Source organism: Clytia hemisphaerica, unplaced genomic scaffold (genome assembly GCF_902728285.1).
Source record: "Clytia hemisphaerica strain Z4C2 unplaced genomic scaffold, Clytia hemisphaerica genome assembly, whole genome shotgun sequence".
NCBI classification, from domain to species: domain Eukaryota; kingdom Metazoa; phylum Cnidaria; class Hydrozoa; order Leptothecata; family Clytiidae; genus Clytia; species Clytia hemisphaerica.
The window spans coordinates 334,088-354,852 of record NW_027104591.1 but is presented as its reverse complement, the minus strand read 5'-3'; the positions used below and the strand labels follow the sequence as shown (position 1 = coordinate 354,852).

Sequence of the window (20,765 nt, the reverse complement as noted above, 5' to 3'; positions counted from 1 at the left end):
CGAAAAATTTTATATATAATGTTAATTTTTTGTTATAAACTATAAACTCAAGGTGATAGTAATAGAATTCCAAGATTTTTTGCTTTTTCTCATATTTAGAATTTTCGCTTTTGTCCATGCTGATTCTAGGGCTCCAAAATACTGGTTGACCTTCAAGATGCTATATCTTTTACCAACATAGGCGCGATCTTTAAATCAATGATTATCATGGTTATGGATTTTGCCGTAAAATACATTGATATCATTGATTTAATAACATAGTATACGGAACTAGGTCAAAATATACATTATACGGAGGAAACGAAATCCGGTACTGTCCACCAATGGTAGTATTTTAGTATTCGGCTTTGTCAGAAAAGCCAGAAAATGGACATGGAAGAAGCCAAAAAAGAATCAAAAGATTTTAGTGAAAGTAGACAGCATCAATGTTCCTCAACAACCAAGACAACAAGTAGACAACCTAAAAAGACAAGTAAGTGAAAAATTTTTTAAAAATTAAATTCGATTTTCTGTAGCTAGCTACCTACTACTTTATAGCTAACAACGTACCCTACTACTTGCCTACTTTTAGTACCAGAGTACTACGTCTACAACACTAACTAGGTAGTTATGGCATTAGCATAATAGTATGGAAGTTTGAGATTGGGTTTAACTAACCTTCCCTGCACAGGCCTTTCCCTGGTTGCCTGGAAAATTTGAAATGTTTGAAATATCATGGAGGAAATTGAAAATGGGTCAGACATCACCAGACGTTGTCAATCGAACGAATCGAATGCCGAATCAATCGAACGCAATTGAACGCAATCGAATAATTGCAATTCGATTGTCGAACGCAATCGAATCGCAATCGAATATTACTCAGGATTTCTGTTCGATTGCTTCAATTACGTTCGATTGTATTCAATTGTATTAGATTTTATTCGCTTTAGTCATTAGTATGGTACTTAAGCGCTCAGCCGCCCACGCTAAGAAGCTCTAACAGAGTGATCCAATTTAATTTAATCGCAATCAAACTCATCGAGCATAATCGTAATCGAACGAAATCGAAGATTAATTCAATGTAATTGACAATCAATCGAACCAATCGAACATAGTCAACAATCAATCGAACCAATCTAACCTTACTCGAACGCAATCGAATATTACCCAGGAATCGGCCGTTCGATTGAGATTCGATTACGTTCGACAATCGAATCGCAATTATTCGATCGCATTCGATTACGTTCGATTGGTTCGATTGCGATTTTTGTTCGAAGTTGTTCGATTGACACCGTCTGGACATCAGACAACATCCACGCTTGAAAGTGCAATTTTGTTAAGAAGAAAAAGCACCCATATGTTAAACAAGTTTTTATTTTCCTCAAACTTTTGAAGAAATTTCACTGTGTCACTATGCTGTCTTGGCTGTCTTTAAGATAGCCTGGACATCCAGTCTGTGAACTTTTTTATTGATTTTGATGTTTATATGTTCACCGCCTGGTTTACCTAACTCGATTTGCATTCAAATTTTTGAATGCAACGCATGCACACAAGTCACAACAATGATTGCACGCAGCTAAAGATTCGTCGACCCTGGGTTTATAGACTTAACTAGGTACACCAAGCTCTGAATTTCAGAACTTTGTAGAGCTTGGATATCCAAGCTATCTTTAAGACAGCAGATCTTGTTCCTGTACAATAAGACTCCTTTTTTAAGGAGAAAATAAACGGGTTAGAGTTAGGGTTAGGGTTAGGGTTAGGGTTAGGGTTAGCTAAGTTTTTTCCTTACAGCTGTTACCTATAAAAGTGTCCGTGCAGCAAGCTAGAAAGAGATGCAATCATCAGACTTTGCAACCTAATGATTGCATTGTGTACTTTCTAGTTGTGGCAGGGACACTGCATAGGTATTTCTATTTCTTTCTGGTTGAGTTACAGGAGGCTTTAGAGGCTTATTCTCGCAACTATAGACGCTTACTGATGAGCGTCCTGTCAGCACCTTGAACTGACTACCCATTTCCCCTCACATGGCATGGGTTGACCCAGGCGAAGGAACGTTCACTTGCCAAGTGAACTGCTGTGAGTGGGAATCGAACCCTGGCCCCCTGCACAGAAGCCAAGGTCGACTACCACTATACCACAGCACCAGGTTTATAACGGCTGGTCATCTGCTTTAAGGTATTTTCATTACATAATTTCTGAATTATTCATTAGGGCGTTTTTTTTTTAGAAGAGAGACAAAAAAGAGCTTTACACGTACATTAAAAGCACAATTTGCTTTTTCCAGATTTTTTTCACTTCTTCACATTGGAAAATCAGTGGAAAATATTATGTGGGCAGGTGACGTAAACAGAACAATTTTCTTGACCGCATCCTAACTAATTTCTCCATACTTCAGTGGATGCAAGTAAAACCAGCTGGAAAATACACAACTTTAAATGAGCTTTGTTTGGATTCGCTTGATAACACATAGATTGACCCCCTTTTCAATGTTGGGGATGTCAATTTTTTTGGGACCCTTTTCAGGGCCGTACAAGGATTTGCCAAAAAAAACTAGGGGATGGGATTGTAGGGGGATCAAATAAGAAAGGGGGTCAGAGAGTTTGGTCAACTTTATCATGTACAAATGGTTACAGTCTGTATTAAAGTAAAAATATGTACCATCAAAACACAAAAGTATATCATGTTAATAAAAATGCTAAGCTGCTAGTTATAATTTTATACTATAAACTTTTTAACTCATGACTGTATGCATTTGGTACTCTTTGATCACTTTGATAGCGCATAGAGCGAGTTTAGATTTTCTGCAAAAAGGAGGGGGTAAGGTTTCATTTTAGAAAGAGGATGGGTATATAGGGGGTGTGAAATAAACCTAGGGGTTTCATACCCCTCTGCAAACTAACATCAGTGCGGAAGGGGGTCTGATTCCCCTTCTTGGCATCCCCCGCCAAGCTTGAACAATGCCGATCCCCCAAGGTTTTCGCGCTTTTTAAGTTTGGAAAATATTGAGTGTTTTGTCTACCTAACCACTCATACATAGTGCTTCTTTTTGACTACTACTACTCAAACAGAAAACTTCCTTTCATGAAGATCAAATTTTATAACAGCTTGCAAAAAATCTACATTATATATGTAAGCCCCCCTTCCTTGCAATTCTCCCCTTTTTGACGAAAATTTCTGATCCCCCTCTTCTCCCATTAAGAAAGGAGGGGTGGTCCGAACTATGAACATTGTAAAGCACACAGTAAAGCTAAAAAAAATCACATAGGAAGGAGGTTTTATATATAAAATATTATGGTTTTTATGTTAAACGTAATATGTAGGATTTTTAAATCTCTTACTGCAGAGGAAGCTTACAAATCAGTTACAACTGGGTAGCTCTGTCCGGGCATTCACCTTTTAATCTAAGAATGTTAGCTTTGATCAGCTGTCACCATTGCCAATTCAGCAAATGCATAGATTAGATCAGGTACTCTGATCTAAGCCTTGAGTAGCTGGGAGCCGAGAGTTGATTTGGTGCTCCACCTAAAACCATGCCTAGCGCCAAAAGCAAAGGGGATAGGGTTCTTCAATCCTGACTCTGTTAACAACTACCTGATGAACATAATCACTTGATTATTCATCTGGAGCTGAAGTTATCTTGATAAAGGTATTTGTAAATTATAGAGTTGAGTTTGGAGTTATAGTTTCCGGATTTAAGTAAATTGTTGTTTAAATTGTGAATATCAATTTTATATAAATTTAAAGCATCAAAATATATTTATCTCTAATTGACTTTTCTTTTTCTGAAGTTAATTCTTTTCATTGATGTTTTGGTTTGTTAGATTTAGGTATGATTTTTTTTCCTTAGGTCTTGGTTTAATGCAAAAGATATTATCTACAAATAAGGCACTCAAAGCAAAACAAAGAACAAAGAAGAAGACATCAAAGATTTGTTTTGTTGAAGTCAAAAGATGTTCTAAAACTGGTAGTGTAAACAACTAAAACGTTTGATATTAGATTACAATCCCAAGCTTGTTTGTATAATAAGATATTTGTCAGTGAGAATTATTCTTGAATTTTTCTGTAACAATTTTTGAAAATAAAGATGAAAAATAAAGAAATAAAGTAGACTTCTAATAGAACTATTTCTTAATTGCCATTTTCTTATCAATGAATCTTCAATCTCAATTCTCTCTGATCACTAGGAAAATTTCTTTGAAAAACATATATATTCAGTCAAAATTTCTTAATGACCTTATATCAGGTTGACTTAAAGGTTGCTTTTTGTTGTTATTGGATGTTTTTTTGTACTCCAATGATCAGTTGTCAATATTGAGCTGTATTTTTTTATAAATATATTTAGAAACTTTTACCCAGTGAGAATTTTCTAAGATTGAAGATTCAATGTTCTGAACATATGGTAATTTTACCAAAAGTTGATATTTCTTCTTCTTTTTTCATTTCTCGAAATCTTTTCTGCAAAATTTTTATGTGATCAAATTACTTGCAAATATCATTTAAACAAGCACAAAAACACATCTTATAAACTCAAATTAACAAGATCATTTGTTTCCATTGTCAATTTTTATATACAGACTTAATACTGGTGATTTTAGCTCCTAATTTATTTGTGTCATTATTGCCTTGATTTGTCTTGTTTACAAATCCAAAATTAATTTAATCTCAAAATGATTATCTGATTGAAATATCTAATGACATGAATCACCTAAATACATTAGTTTGATTTTTCTTAGGTGAAAGAATCTACAAACCAAAAAGACAAAGACTAAACACTGAAAACAAAAAATCAAATAATAAAATCCCAGGTTTGAGTTGAAACATATTTTATTTTTTTTGATTAAAATCATCTTCATCTTAATAATGGAAGCTGACAAATCACAATGATGATAAATAGATGTAGAACTAGACTATACTGACTGTTATTACACATCAAAATTATTATCTCATTCCTCCTAGTATCTTTGAATACTTCATTTCCAGAACCTTCAAATGAAGTATCCTTTCAAGATGAATTTATGGAGGAGCAACTAGATGGCACTGACTCTGGGAATGATGCCAACGATATTGAAGATAATGTTGAACCAATGAGTAAGTTGAAGAAATACAATTTTCATATTTAAGGGAGGGGGGCTCAGATTTGATGGCATCTCTTTTGTATAAGCTGAAACCTATGCTTATTCTGGTGTAGTTTTTGATTTGCAGTAAAGGATTTGATGGAGATAGGGTTCTTTTGGCTAAATATAAAATCAATTGTTATGTCACTAATATAGAAAGATTGACCTTACACCATAACATATCTTCTTAGTGATAAAAAGTCAAATTGATGTCACAATAGTTGATATCAGGCAATGTTGAATCAACAAAACCTTAACCCCAAATATAGTTTGCACCCCATTTATAAAGAGAGGGATATGCTGAAAATTGCAAAAAGACGAGGGGTAAGAGAACTTCTCGTAAAAAAGGGAGTTTTTCAATAGATGTTAGCATATCAACAAAGTTCTTTGAACAGTACTGTACACATCTTCCTGTAAAATTCTACTTTTTTAGCCTTATATTGGATTAAAGTGGTCCCAACTTCTTTTCTGGAATACATTAAATAAAATCAAATGACTACTACCAAGGGGTTATTTGCTAACCTTTTACTTAATATGGGTAGTGAATAATGCCTTGACAGTGGGAAAATTTTGAGGGAAAGGTAGCGTAAAACTGTTGCTTTAGGCTTGGGGGTAGTGACCCTCTTCTGAAATATGGCAAGAAAAGGATTTTTCCATCGTTTTATTCAATCTGAAGATTTTTTTATTTGTTTTAAGAGTTCAAATTCAATTATTATATTATTATTCACAACCTTAATTTCAGCAAATCAGATTAACAGCTGGTTTGAGACACTCAAAAAGTTTGTGAAATCTAAAAAGAAAAAAAAGTCCTGGCACGATAGATCAAGAGCTTATCAAGAAGACTGGGACAAAATGAGACCTTTCTTTGGGACCAACTAATCCTCATTTGAGATTATATAATCCCTTGGTTTTTTTCTTCCAATTCACATCAATAACTGAAATCGCTGGGCGGGGAACGCCTCCGGCGTTCCTTTTTAACAAAAAGGAAAACCTTTGGTAAGTAGTGGTACAGGGAACGCCGGAGGCGTTCCCCGCCCAGCGATTTCAGTTATTGATGTGAATTGGAAGAAAAAATCCAAGGGATTATATAATCTCAAATGAGGATTAGTTGGTCCCAAAGAGGGATTAGGTAATCTAGTAATAAAGGGATTGGGTGATCTCTAAAAGATTTACTTGAATCAGGTAATTACAAAGAGGGGTTAGGAAATCTTATAATAGGGGTTAGGTGATCTGAGATAAGGATTAGCTTGAATTAGGTAAACCCAAACAGAGATTAGGTAATCCCAAAGAGAGATTAAGTGAAGGATTAGGTAATCTTAAACAGGGATTAGGTGATCTCCAAAACATATTAACATGGATTCAGTATAATCCCAATTAAAGATTAGGTAATCTTAAACATGGATTAGGTGATCTCAAAAAGGATTGCCTTAGATTAGGTAATCCCAAAGAGGGATTAGGTAATCTTTAATAGGGATAAGGTAATCCCAAACAAAAACTAGGTAATAATCCCAAAATAATTAATAAAATAGACTAGGAAATGTAGAATACGATCAAGCTAGCTTAGTCCCAAAATCGATTGTAAAGAAAAGAAAAAAAAGACATGAGCGTATTCAATTGAAGAAGAAGAATCCAAGATCCTAAAGAGAAACCCTTTATCGGATTCCTCTTGCATTTGACCTATAAATTGGCAAGAAAAGATTCCATTTCTTCATAATGTTTAAAACCAAGGGCGACGATGTACGAATGTGACGATTGCGAAAAGACCTTTTCCACAAAAAGCAACTACAATCGCCATGTTGCAAAAGCCCACCCTGAAGAATCTGAAGAGGAAGAAGATGAGGATTATCCAGACAGTGAGTCAATGTCCAATGATGAAGATTCTGATGACAGTGAACAATCTCAAGGTGATGAAGAGACGATAAATATCTGGGAGACCATGTTCAACGAATGCGAAGAGACTGGTTTATCAATTAATGAAATTTATAAATACAAGATCCTTTTTCTCCGGGCAATGAAAAAGAATATAACTCATAAAGCCATCATGCAAACCCCATGCAAACTTTGCAAAGAGTTAGAGACGAAGAAGATATGGACTTTGAGGAAGCATTGGATTTTGCCATTGAAAAACGTCGGTTTTTGATTCATCGACAAATAATTCAATTTTCAAATGATGAAATGAAAGAATGAAACGAATCGATCTCTGTAATGGACACTTGTATTTTCATTAAAGCTCTGAATATATTGCTCTCTGATTAGATTATACTTGTATTTTATTTCTTTTATTCTTTGGGTCAATCATTTCACCCGAGGTCAAGCATTTAGCGTAAGGTAGGGTTACTGAAACATCATGATAATATATATGATGCTTTAAGTTTCAGCTACGTTGTTTAAGAATAAAAGTAACAGGACAAGGATGTTAGCACTAACAAAAGCTAGAAGAAATGTATAAATATAAATGAAATGGAGTATTGTAATAAAAAAATGACCAAGGCATCAGTAATTCAGATTAAAGAAAACAATGACGTCTTATTTTTAATTGTAAAGAATGAATTTGGGAACGTTCGCTTTTTGAAAGTCTTCAAGGTATTTTATTGAAGTTATTTGAGGTTTTCGTCAAGCTCAGCTGCCTTAATGTAAGTAAGACGAAAGTGAGTTATTTTTAAGGCTTTGCTGAATGAGAGTATTATCAAGTTAAAAGCGAAGATGTACTCAATGTACCATCACGCTCACTACAAAGATAAAAAGAGACTGGTCTCAATTCAATCAAAGAAAGCAAAAGGTGTAAAGAACTGTACCCAACAAAAGAAAATCGAACACGTGGATTATATTAACACGCTGATTTATTATATTGATGACATTCATTTTTCTATAAGAGATCAATACAGATGTAAAGACAACAATTTGATTATTTCATTTATAGCTTTATTTATTTATTTTCTAATTTTATGTAACGGTATATTATGAGTAATAAAATAATTTAACAATTTAAATATTTTAAAATTAATTGTTTCAAATTTCTGACCCATTGTTCATCAACTAAGAGTTCTTGTTTGGAATATTTGATTTCACCATTCATCTGTAGCGTCTTGTTGCAAATTTCGTTGGCTTCCTCTTCATCGACCACTTTAAGGAGATTCGAAAATGCATCTTCTACAAATTGCTTAGTCTCCGTTGTGAGACAGTAGTGATGAAGTTGACTTGGGTAGTCCTCCAAACATCCTTCACACATTTCTCGCCGCACTTGCAAGACTTTTTCTCGCATGATCTTAAAAAACACGTTTTGCATTTCATTTTTGAACTTCTTTCGTTTCCATTCCAAAAGATAACCAGTGACATTAGCGATGAGAAGATCAGCTTTGTCAGGAGAGAAAATGATCGAGTTGGTATGTTGCCCACTAAGTTTTTGAGTTATGATAAAGAATTCCTCTTCTTGATCAAAGTAGTTTACAACATTGAAATTTAAGGTTCTGTCATTCTTCCACCTTGAAATTCTGCTCTTGAAACACCGTTTCTTTTTTGGAGCATCTGGACAGGATAAACTTCTTTTTTGATTTGGTGTTGCCATTGTTTAACAGAGAGATAGTGTAAAAAAGATAAATCCAAGGGAGTAAAGAAATCCTCTAGTAGTGAACCAAGTCCAGATCTTAGAGCAAACTCGAACGAAGCTCATTTTTCTCGCTAATGAATAAGGTGAAATATTTACCCATAGCTTAAATTAGATTTCTGGGAGCACATTTTCAGAATTATTTTTCACACATTGAGTCATTTTTCACACAATGAGTCGTTTTTCACACATTGAGTCGTTTTTCACACCTGAGTTGTTTTTCACACACATTGAGTTGTTTTTCACACATTGAGTCGTTTTTCACACATTGAGTCGTTTTTCACACATTGAGTCATTTTTCACACATTGAGTCGTTTTTCACACATTGAGTCACTCACTTTGAGCATGCTGGAGTAGAACTATCATATACATACTACTCAAGACCTCTATGTTCGACGACGACCTCTATGTCCGGCCAAGACCTCTATGTCCGGCCAAGACCTCTATGTTCGACGACGACCTCTATGTCCGGCCAAGACCTCTATGTTCGACGACGACCTCTATGTCCGGCCAAGACCTCTATGTCCGGCCAAGACCTCTATGTTCGACGACGACCTCTATGTCCAGCCAAGACCTCTATATTCGACGACGACCTCTATGTCCGGCCAAGACCTCTATGTTCGACGACGACTTCTATGTCCGGCCAAGACCTCTATGTTATCGAAGAAGACGACGTTCTGCCGTGACTTTGCTATACACAAATACGATAAGGTGTTATTTTGAAGACTGTGTTGTCAAATTTCCAGACCAGAACTTATAAAATAAAGACCGAAAAAAATTGGGCTGAGACCTCTATGAACGACGACGACTTCTATGTCCGACCACGACCTCTATGTCCGGCGACGACCTCTATGTCCGACCACGGCCTCTATACGCGGCGACGACGACCTCTATGTTCGACGACAGCTTATCATTTCGGATTATTGAACCCGATCCCCCCTGATAGAAGTAGACTAGGAGCATTTGGCGAGGTCGCCATTTTGAAAAAAAAAATTAAAAATCAAGATAACAATAAAACTACTTGGAGTTGAAGGATATAATCAAAAATGAGAAACAAACACGATTAACAGATTTGCAATCCCTTATTCTCAAATAAAAATATTGCTTCATACTGTTTTTACCTTCCAAAAACAACTAAAATCTGGCGGACTGTTTTACAGTCCGCCTAGGCAAAAGCATATTACCATATACTACCGGGCCACTTATCAGCGCCAAAAAGTCCATAAAAAAGCTCTAAGTGGACCCCGGGCTAGCCCTCTGGCAACATCGCCATTTATCCACCAAGTTATCCCGCCAAAAGGAGGCCCGGAATCTTCGAGTTAGAAAACTTCGAGTTAGCAATTTTCGAGTTAGCTAAATTATGACGTCATAAAAGTGCGAATTATGACGTCACTCGACTCTAACTCGATTTTTCATTTTCAAAAAATATATTTCGAGAAAAAACCTTTTCGAGTTAGCTAACTCGAATTTCTTTATCACAAAACCTTTTTTCGAGTTAGCTAACTCGGAATTTATTTTTCGTTCACAAGTTTTCGAGTTAGCTATTAGCTAGTACTGTAAACATCTCCGCCATTGCTTACTCCACCCGAATTTATCACGCCTCTCCTAAACTATTCCCTTTTTTAGTGATCTTGTGTAGACGATAGGATCGTCTAGGGTTGGGTAATCAAGAGAAAAATGCAAAAACGGGTTTTTGAGTACTCTGTGCCCATAGGCGTAGCGAGATACCCTGCAAAATTTATGGATGAGAGCGATTTTCACGACCCTGTAATTATTGTCTTTGTTTTATCAAAAGATAATAAATGTGTCATAAACGTCTGCACTCCCTCATAAATTTTGCAGGGTATCTCGCTACGCCTATGTACCAGAGTGTATCTCAAGTTTATCGCTTCGTAGTATGTATGGCAATATACGGTAATGAATTTTGAAATTAGTAGCCGCAGGTACTGGGTCTGTGTACAGACAAATTTTTTGACCTGAATGAATAATGCACTGTGTAGTGATTAACAAATTAGGATTTTATTCTCAGCACGCAGTTCAGCGCATACAAAATAACTATGACAATCATCTATCTTGGATGAAAGCTCCGTATCCAATCGATCAAGATTGAATATTATTAATGACTGAATAGTTACCGTGTTGCACACAAGGGAGTCGGGGAAAAGATTCCTTTCGTTTTAAAGGAAACTCATTTACAAATATTTATAAGGTCTTAGAGGAATCGTAAAAAAAATAGATATATGTTAATGATGTAACCTGCCTACTAAGCTTAATAAAATGAGTATAAACCCATAGGTCAACCTCGATCCCTGCGTATTATTAGCTTTTTGATTCTTACTGATAGCGCTAGATAATTCTCTGGCGTCAATTAGTAACGTAAATAAAGCCTGGGATACACGGGGACGAGGTTGCCCATAGGTGTGGGTAGTTTTGAGTTTTTCTATACTTTGGGTGAAGAGAGAAGGTGGGTTTCGAAGATAGAACTGCCTCATTGAAAATAATCTTTGTATCTTCTACGAAGATAGAGTAAATGAAATGAGAAAGTTATTTCCATTTAGTTCCTATCCAGAACACGTTCACTGCTTTTCGTCATTTTTGCCACTTTTCAGGATGAAAACGCGGGAATTTTTTTTCACTTTTTCTTCTGACAGGGTCCCAAATTTACCAAACATTCATACCTGACAGGGTCCACTTTTCAAACTCAAGCGGTATGTTCCCGTCGGCCGTCCAGATCAGTGCCCCCATCCGGGGATTTGATTTTGTAGCTTGTGTGTGTTTAAGTCGAATTGTATCTGCTGACATTTTTGTCATAGTTTTTTCTATGATTTGTCCAGATTTATTTACAAATAAATTTCCTGAAATCAATCACAAATATCGAACGCGCTATTCGAGAAATTCATTTAAAATACAAGATGCTAGATTGAAGACCAAGAGATTTGCTATTAACTATAGAGGGCCTTTTATGTGGACCCGGGGGGGGGGAGGGTACTAGGGTTGGTGAATGAGGGGTATGTGCGGACGGGACCTCCGAAAACCGACCCTTAGAGAGACCAAATTTTAGTGAAAAAGTGACCCTTAGAGAGACTTTTTCGAAAAATTTTCCCTGATTTTCAAAAATACCCTTAGTGAGACTTTTTTGTAATTTTTTCTATCAAAATCAAATTTTTTTTCAAAAATTCGTGATTTTTCCCACCCTTAGAGAGACTACTTTGAAATTTCCTGATTTTTATAACCCTTAGAGAGACTTTGAAGGTGAAAACCCCGACCCTTACCGTCCGCACATACCCAGCACCTATTTTTGCCTAAGTACCCCCCCCCGGTATGTGAAATAATGTTTTAAACAATGACTTAAAGGAAACATGTACAAAAAAGTCAAAGCTTTGTTTCTTAAAATTTGTCAAAAACTACATTATCAATGTAGACATTGAAAAATATTATTACAAGTTTAAATACTGTAAATAATTTTGTGTAAAATTCATTTCACTTTTATTTTTTTCCGTAAATTTAAATGTACATAAGTAAACATCGCTGAAAAAGGGGATGGGTGAAAAGACAGCAATGTTTTCTTTTGTCTACTGCGAATGTTTTTAGCTCTTAGGATTTTTTTATTTTAAATCGTTATCATTAATATTTCCATTGTGTATATTATTCAGGCTAAGTTATTATCGCAAAGACTTATATATAAAAAAAAACAAGAAAAAAAACAGTTCATTCTTATTGACACATTTTTTCGACATCAGATTTGTGTCGGGAATGCAGTAAGAAAAATGGAAGGCTGTTTTTCATAATATCCAATGTGAACATGTGACGTCACAATCGCGAAAATATTACAAGAAGGAATACTCAGATCCGCTGTCAAGAAGTGTTTTTATAAGATAAACGTTTGAAGCTACCACTGATGCTCAACTGAGCCTATAAAATCGACTTACACGTTTTTCATTTCAGCTGAAATTATAAAATCCAAATCATATTTTTTGTGGTTCTGACTTGTTTCAAATTTATCATCATTAACTTTTTCCTCGTCTGAGATGTCTTTCAGATTCTGGATTATGTGACCTCTAAAGCACAGTGTAGTCTCTTTAACTCGAACCTCTATGAATCAAATATACTTGCAGTTAACAAAACCTCACTCCATAATAACTCGAAATTGGTTCACTCGAGCGATTTTGTGTTCCCTGCGCGGGTTCGAGTTATAGAGAATATAGTTTTAAATTAGTCGAAAAATAGGGAAGCTTGAGGAGAGAAAAGACCGTATAAAATTTGAAAAAGTTTTTTTCTTTGCCAATGTTAAATGACAAGAAAAAATAGCTATTTAAAATGACTTTGTGTACGATTAAAGATCGTGACGACATGCAATAGATAGACGAATTTCCATCAACATATGAAAATACCTCTGACAAACAATCGAAAAAGAAAATATGACAGTGAAAATGAATTGACGGAGAGAAGAGTTCTGAAGATTTTATTTTAAAAATAAAAATGAAAATGGAAACAAAGATGTTGAGCTAAAACAACGACACTAATATACAAGTAAAAATCGTCGTGCCGGAACTCCCAAGAAATAAGCGGAACAGTTATTGTAAAAGAAGGTCAAAGAAATGTTACGGAAACCACTAATGACTCTGTAATTACCATCCCCCTAGTTACCATGGTAACTTGATATGTCGTTGTCATAAAAAGCTTTCAAATATTCGGTCTGATTTGTTAGAAATATGCAACCTTTTGGGAAAGAGTAATTCTCACATAGAACTTGAATGAGGTGCTCTTCGTTTTTTGAGACGTGAGACGAGAGATTTTTCTTAATGAGGCTTTTAATTGATTATTGATTTATTTATTGATTACCTATTGATTTTACGATGATAATGAAAACCGCAATTCCTTGGTTCTGTACTATATATATGCTCGGTAAGATTTATTGTTTATTCTTCCTTGGAAAAAAGGAAGTTTTCTCAGTACCGTTTCAGTTCCTCCATGAACATGGTTCCTCGTATTTTGGGACGATTCTGATAATTACCTCATTGTAACCACACACCCCTGTCTCTCAGTCCCGGTGGAACGTTTTCCCACAATGGGGATGAAAATCTCTATCAAAATCCCAACGGGGATCTAGAGATTCCATTGTTTCCAGCTTAAAAATGCATTTGGGTTTGTTTTGAAGTGCAATTTCTTTCATTGAATTTCAAATCGAGATGAAGTCAAATTCAATTTCGCAGTGATGCTGAAATTCTAGGAAATCTTCCTCACCGGGCACGAAAATTTGGTCAAATTTTTCAGCGGGTATGTGACACAAGGGTGAATAACCAGGTCCAAAAGTAATATCAAAATGGACAAAAATGAGATGGCCGAGCTACGAATAGGAAGATCATAGGATATCGATCATAAATTTGACTTTAAACATCCCACATATAAGGTTACCACTTCTAGAAGGGAGAATTTCTGCCGAGGATATGAGAATTTAATTGTGATATGAATTTCCATCAACATATGAAAATACCTCTGACAAACAATCGAAAAAGAAAATATGACAGTGAAAATGAATTGACGGAGAGAAGAGTTCTGAAGATTTTATTTTTCCTACAATAAAAATGGAAACAAAGATGTTGAGCTAAAACAACGACACTAATATACAAGTAAAAATCGTCGTGCCGGAACTCCCAAGAAATAAGATGGCCGAGCTACGAGAATTTAATTGTGATATGAACGCAGTTCTCGAACTCATTTGTTTTGAACGTCATTTAAGTTAACGCCAAACTCGTATCCAGTCCCTTAGATTGCTTTTTGATATTTCTGAAAGCGCTCACGATCATCAGTAAAATCAAAAAATATAATATCATTTATCAGAAGTACTAAATATGACGTCAGCTGTGATTCTTACACTGGCTAACATCCAAACATTTTGAATTGATATTTTGGCAACTGAAAAACAAACAAAATTGATATTGTATTGAACATTTCTTGAAGAATATATGACATATATTGCAGACCAGTTTTCATTTCAAAAAGTGGAAAGATTTTCTAAATTCTTGAGCAAATTTTGTAAGAATCTATGAGATGTTGAAATATTAGAGATCGTTGAAGAGCGAAATGCAAAAAGTATTTCCCCGCTATTTCAACAATATTATTCAGTTTTCCTTAGCATGCCTTATTTCTTTTAAATTTAGTCGTCTAACAGACTAGGGCAGAACCGAGAAACAGCTGCAATATCTTAATAAGGGGCAACACCCATCTCACGAGTGTCCGACCGCTATTTTTCCTTCAGAAATAGACCAAAGGAAGAGATAACTCATTTCTAGGCTATAAACGAACATCAAAAGCTATAAATAACGCCTTATAGGGTGCTTGCGGGTTGAAGTGGCCTCTTTTTGAAGAACAGATTCCAAATTATTTCAAGATGTCATAAATAGGAGAGTGAATGATTACTTGTGGTTATTTATGGAGGTACGTCACAAGTTACGGAAGCCGATCGTGTGCTTTTCACAAACGAAGACAATGTTTTAATTTCGCGTCGAACATACATGACATCATGTCATTAAAAAGTGATTAAAGAGCGGAAAAGATCAAACAACTTCTCCTCCCAATAATTAAATGCATGGCGCGAGTCTCTTTTCAATTTTTTTGTAAACATGCCTAATCACTTTTCCAAGGTCAATGTGTTGTCTGTCATATTAATCCGGTCACTCTCTTGATTTCGGAAATATCGAAAATTCCTGTAATGTCCGTAAAAATATTAAAGAGCTGACCTTCCAATACGCTGTAGTTGTATCTATGATCAAGGAGAAGGCTTAGAGAGTGTGAACCTTTTGCTTCTGTCTATCATATAAGTCACGCCATTATCCCGCCCTACCACGCCATCACAAAGACTAAACAGAGCATCAATCTTTTCCTCTTTTTTAAGTATTAACAACAGATGGTTTACCACGATTTCAAGACTCGCAACTTTCATTCCCAATCGACAGAATCAAACGGTATTTAGGTAAGAAAAGGTCTGACAGGTCAGCATTACACAAACCATTTATGGTTTGAATTCCCACTCGATCGAAAAGAAAAAGACTGTATAAAAGTCCTAGGTTACTGGGCTATCCACGAAAAATATTAGCTGCTTTATAGAGAAAACTTTTCTCGGATGTTATAATCAGGGGAGACGACTTTGAACGATTTGGCCATATTTATTAGAACATATTTGTGTTGATTCGTAAAAATTAAATTCTTTCAAAACACCCAGAGCTTTCTAATATTAAAACACTTGTCTTGACATAATTTTGGTGTTCTATACACATTTAGCGCCAAAACTGCGTAAATAAAAATACGTCGAAATATGTAATTACAGGAAAGGAACAAATATTCTAAATGAGGAATAAGATGTATTTTTCGCGTCATAAAAATCATTAATTTTGCAGACCGGAAAATGTGGTTTTGCATAATGTAAACAAACTTTCGTGCAAGGAATCACTAGCATCGCCATTCACATTAATTGAATGAGAAGAGACGGTTATGAGTTCCAAATTAAGAAAGTGTTAACCATGCTAAGTCATCATGTGCAAAATCCTCAAACCCTAAAATATATACAGGAAAATCCTGAAAATCAGGCTCCAATACATCCGAGTCAGCTTGAAAATGTGTGACAGTTATACAGTTATGCTTCAAACATTTAGGCACCATTCTATTGATAGAGATTCGAGCTCCTGTATAGAATCGGTCGAAAACCCTAGAGCCATCAATTTTTTGAGGTCAGCAATGGGTGGTCTAATATTGAATTACCAATCTTTCTCAACATTTTAGAGATTGCAACCACACGAGAATACCAGAGTGTGGAACAAAGAGAACTTAGACGTTCCAAAAGGCATGTCTTGGAGCAAGTGCATCGCTGGCCAAACAAACTCATACCATACCATATATGGACACAACCAGGAAAAGGATCATTTCGTAAGTAATTGAAATGTCACTACGATTTTAGGAAATTTGTAGTTCTATATGCTACTAAAGTTATCATGAGGTTGGGGGCGAGGTTGTGGATTTGGAATAACTATATGATTTAATGGGTATAATAGTCTCTGAGCTGTTTAGGTAGTAAGGATGATCTCAGAACATATCTTCTCGAACAACCAAAGAACCTCAAAACTGCCTAGTTATAATCGTTAGAACAACGAGTATATTTCATCCAGCCACCAACAGTCCTTGTTCACCACACAAATAATTCATTCTTTCTCATTCAGAAGCTAACGGTGATTCTTACAACAAGATCAGAGAGGTGATGAAGAGCATTGAAGACGTCAGTTGTTTAAAGTTCAAGGAATTATCCTACCAACAAATCAATAAGATGGAAGAACAAAGTTACCTCAAAATATTCGCAGCACAAGATTCTGAGTAAGTAAATAGAACAAGTCTCTTTCTCAAGAGACAATCTTTTACCCTGAGTATCAGAGGTTAAGTTTTCAAAGAAAATAGTAACCTCTGAAGACAAATAATAGAAATTTTATCGCGCATGTGTCAATCTAATCATTGTAGAAAAAATCAAAGATGAAGAGCAAATATTACCATATTAATGTCTAGCAGACTGTATCAGTATGCAGTTTACTATTTACGAATTCCCCAGAAACCTCCAAGTGTAGTTGAAATGAGTTTATTTCGAAAGAAATCTTTTACATGATCCCCAAATGTATAACAGTAATTACTAAACTTTTAATTATGGAAATGTCACTTTAATTGAATCGAAATAATAGACAGACTTTATGTTATGATTCTCTATCACTGACTCTTTTTACAAAGCATTGATGACTTTTTGTAAGTTGTGTTTTCAACGACGGGAATAAAAATATCGACTATGACGCTCATCCAAGATCTTGGATGGTCGTCATGGTTACTTTTGTCTTCGCTGATTGCGCGATGAATAGAATCTCGATTCGTCGGCACAGCGTAAATATATGATTTTGAGATGTGCTTTTCACGGTAACAATCTTTCATTTCAGTATTTAGGTGTTCTACAACCAACATATTTATCAATAAATTAGTTCTGGCAAAGTTAGGAAATATTTATCCCCAGAAATTCGCGATCCTCAGAAAAAAATGCTAGACTAGCAAACATCTGCCTTTCCTTGGACACAGGAACGCATGAATAGTGCTTATAATAAAGAGTTCTCATAAAAAAATAGAAATTGCCGCGGGAGAGTGGTTTGGAAAGCGAACGTGCAGTGAGTCCATTGAATGGGTAATCTGCAGCGAAATACAACGACGTGGTTTACTAGTCTATTAAAATGCAAGCAAAGACTTTTTCAGCACTGTACTACCAAAGAACCACGTGACAGGGATTGAATGAAGGTTATGTGACTGAACACAGCCAGTGAATTCTATTATTTATTCCATTGCACAGGTGCAGGACTGTATCACCAGGTTATGGATTGGGTTCTGCAGTATTCTTGAAAGATATCGACCTCAACTCAAGCGACGACGAGCACTGCATGTCGACTCGTGTAATTCTGCACGAACTTTTTCACGTGTTTGGTTTTTTACACGAACATCAAAGAGATGATTCGCAACTGTTTGTGAAAGTGTTGACGGAGAATATCGAGGAAGGTATGACAAGGATTTCCTAGGATTAAAATTAATCCCAGGAAGGAACTGACTAGAAACAAAGACTATTGATCAGCGTTTGTTAGTAAACTGAGTATAAACACCGAAACTCGTACTACTTTGAACCAAAAAAACATGTAAAGTAGAATTTTGAAGAGGACGCAAAAATATTGCAAAAGCGTAGAAAAATAATATCTCGGTTTTTCAAGCTCCGTCAGCCGATCGATGACAGTCCAGTAAAAAATGAAAAAGTAATCACACGGTCTACAATTCTTTTAACTTCAGAACACAAAGACGAATTCCTGGTTCGAAAAGAAATTCGAAAATCAAGAAATCTTGGCTCATACGACAGAAAATCAATCATGCAATATAAAAAGTAAGCCAGAAAGAGCATTTGCTTGCAATTCCTTTTGGAAGGGAGGTTTATCTGTCAGTTCAACTTTTCGTCTTATGAAAAGACGTTATAGGAGCAGAAGAAAGATCTGGCTTCAATTCATTTTTTTTGCCTTAGTAATAAAAGTTGAAGAGCAGGGAGAGAAAAAAAAAGCAGTTGATTAACCCTTTACTAAAAGCCTAAAAATGTTCTTATTTTCACCATTTTTGACGGAGTACTAATTACAATTTCCCTAAGAAAACGAGTGTTTTGAAGTCTGCAAAGCCACAAGATATTCTAAACTTAGCCTTAATATTTTGGTCATCGAAGCCTTATATTTCTATATAGTTTGTTCTTTTAAAATAACGTGTATAAAGTTACCCAGGAAATATATACCTTAAGAAAAGAAATTTTGGCGCATGAAAGTTTAGTGCAATTTTGCTGAATTTATTTTGGCGATTTAATAAAATTTCTAAATTTGGCGAGAATTAATTTTGGCGAACGACCCATTTTTCTTCAGTATTTTAGCTGAAATAAGAGAAAAAAGGGCTTTTAGGAAGGAAAAATAGAGACCAAATTGAAAGAAAATTAAATTTGGCGGAAAGAAATTTCTTCCCTTAAAGTATTTCTACGTTTTCCCATCGTTTTTCAGTAAAGAGTTTTCGAAGAATGGTAAAAACACAATGGTATGGAAAGAGGATGAGACGTTGGAACTCGGTGGAGATGAATTGTCAAAGCAAGATATCATCAAACTGAACACTTATTACAAATGTCCAAATGTACCCACATTGAAACCTTATGCAGGTTAGTGGTATATTTAAGAAATAGAAATTAGATTCTTGGAGAAGTTTGGGAAGATGAGTTTGGTAGCCACATACTAGTTGTGCGAAATGGGGATTAATACGAATAAATTTAGAGCCTTCTTTCCATTTTATTGATCGATTTGTTTATTAATTTGAATTTATAATTTGCTGATCGGTTAAGTGGATTTTAATTTTTTTACCTTTTCTTTTTTATAGATCAAGAAGAATTATGTAAGTATCAACTTTGAAATATATTTCCAACGATGACTGGAGCATGTCAAATGTGATGGATATAAAAGACATTCTTTCAAATAATAATAACATGGTATAGTTTACTGAAATAACCGAAACGAACGTTGACTGAACTATCAACTTTCATTTCTAGGTCTACCATCTTTTTGTGTCGGTAAAGCAGATGGTTTTTATCCTCACCACACGAACAGTCACATGTATATTAAATGCACCAATCAGAAGCCGTCCTGTCAACCCTGTTATCCAACCAATTTCGTTTTTGTTAAACGTTGTGGAATATGTATGGCGAATAAAGCAGGTTAGAATTACTATTTTTTAAGCAGAAAGCTTTTGATGCTGATATTGGCAAAAAGATCTTCAGTCATCACATTATTATTCATTCACAACAAAGGTAGTACTAGGGAGCCTTGACAGACACTAATCAATTTCTGACTTTTTTCTTTTTTTAGAAAATTGCAAAGTGGAGCAAAATTGTAAGCATTGTATTATTTTCTGACCCATCCTGGAAGAACTCTGGTTAAAAAAAAAGCAAATTCAGCAAAAAGATTCATGTCTATATTGAATCTCATCGGGTAGCTACGTTTTCGGCAAGCATACATACAATAATTAAAGTTAAGATAATTAGGTTTACAATAGGATAAATATGTTGACCTTTTCAATTTTTAATTTACTTCTCCTATTTTTTCAGGTCCAAAAGATCTGTGCAAGGGAAAGAGCAATGGGTTATTCCTGCACGTCCACCTGAAGAATATTTATGTTAATTGCTATTTCGAGCGAAACTTCGGATGTTACGAGTGTCCTGATGAACATGAATTTGATGATGTTGAGAAAAAGTGTGTCTGGAAACCTAACCTGGAGTTAGATTGATAAAATTCATGTTTTAGGTTATCAGACGGATCATTATAACTCATGAATAAAATCACTTTAAAGTGGGAGAGCACAGGAATGGTTTAAAATTCATTTTCTAATTCTTATGTAAATAAAATTTAGATTTATTAAAAAATATATTGATATTATAATTAATTATTATTATAGATATAAAGAATTATTTATTATATTATCATTTAAAAGTA

At 35.1% G+C, this 20,765-nt stretch overlaps 1 protein-coding gene across 1 annotated transcript; it reads left to right on the top strand.

Moving 5' to 3' along the window:
- Positions 1-327: 327 nt before the first annotated feature.
- On the top strand, positions 328-20,713 carry LOC136823681 (tolloid-like protein 1). The gene is made up of 14 exons (XM_067079849.1): positions 328-472; positions 3,827-3,943; positions 4,713-4,784; positions 4,960-5,067; positions 15,593-15,670; positions 16,477-16,620; positions 16,911-17,061; positions 18,065-18,267; positions 18,550-18,640; positions 19,290-19,441; positions 19,657-19,671; positions 19,826-19,990; positions 20,142-20,165; positions 20,381-20,713. Exons 1-14 carry the CDS (start codon positions 367-369, stop codon positions 20,557-20,559), a joined length of 1,605 nt encoding a protein of 534 aa, XP_066935950.1. The 5' UTR covers positions 328-366; the 3' UTR covers positions 20,560-20,713.
- Positions 20,714-20,765: the final 52 nt, after the last annotated feature.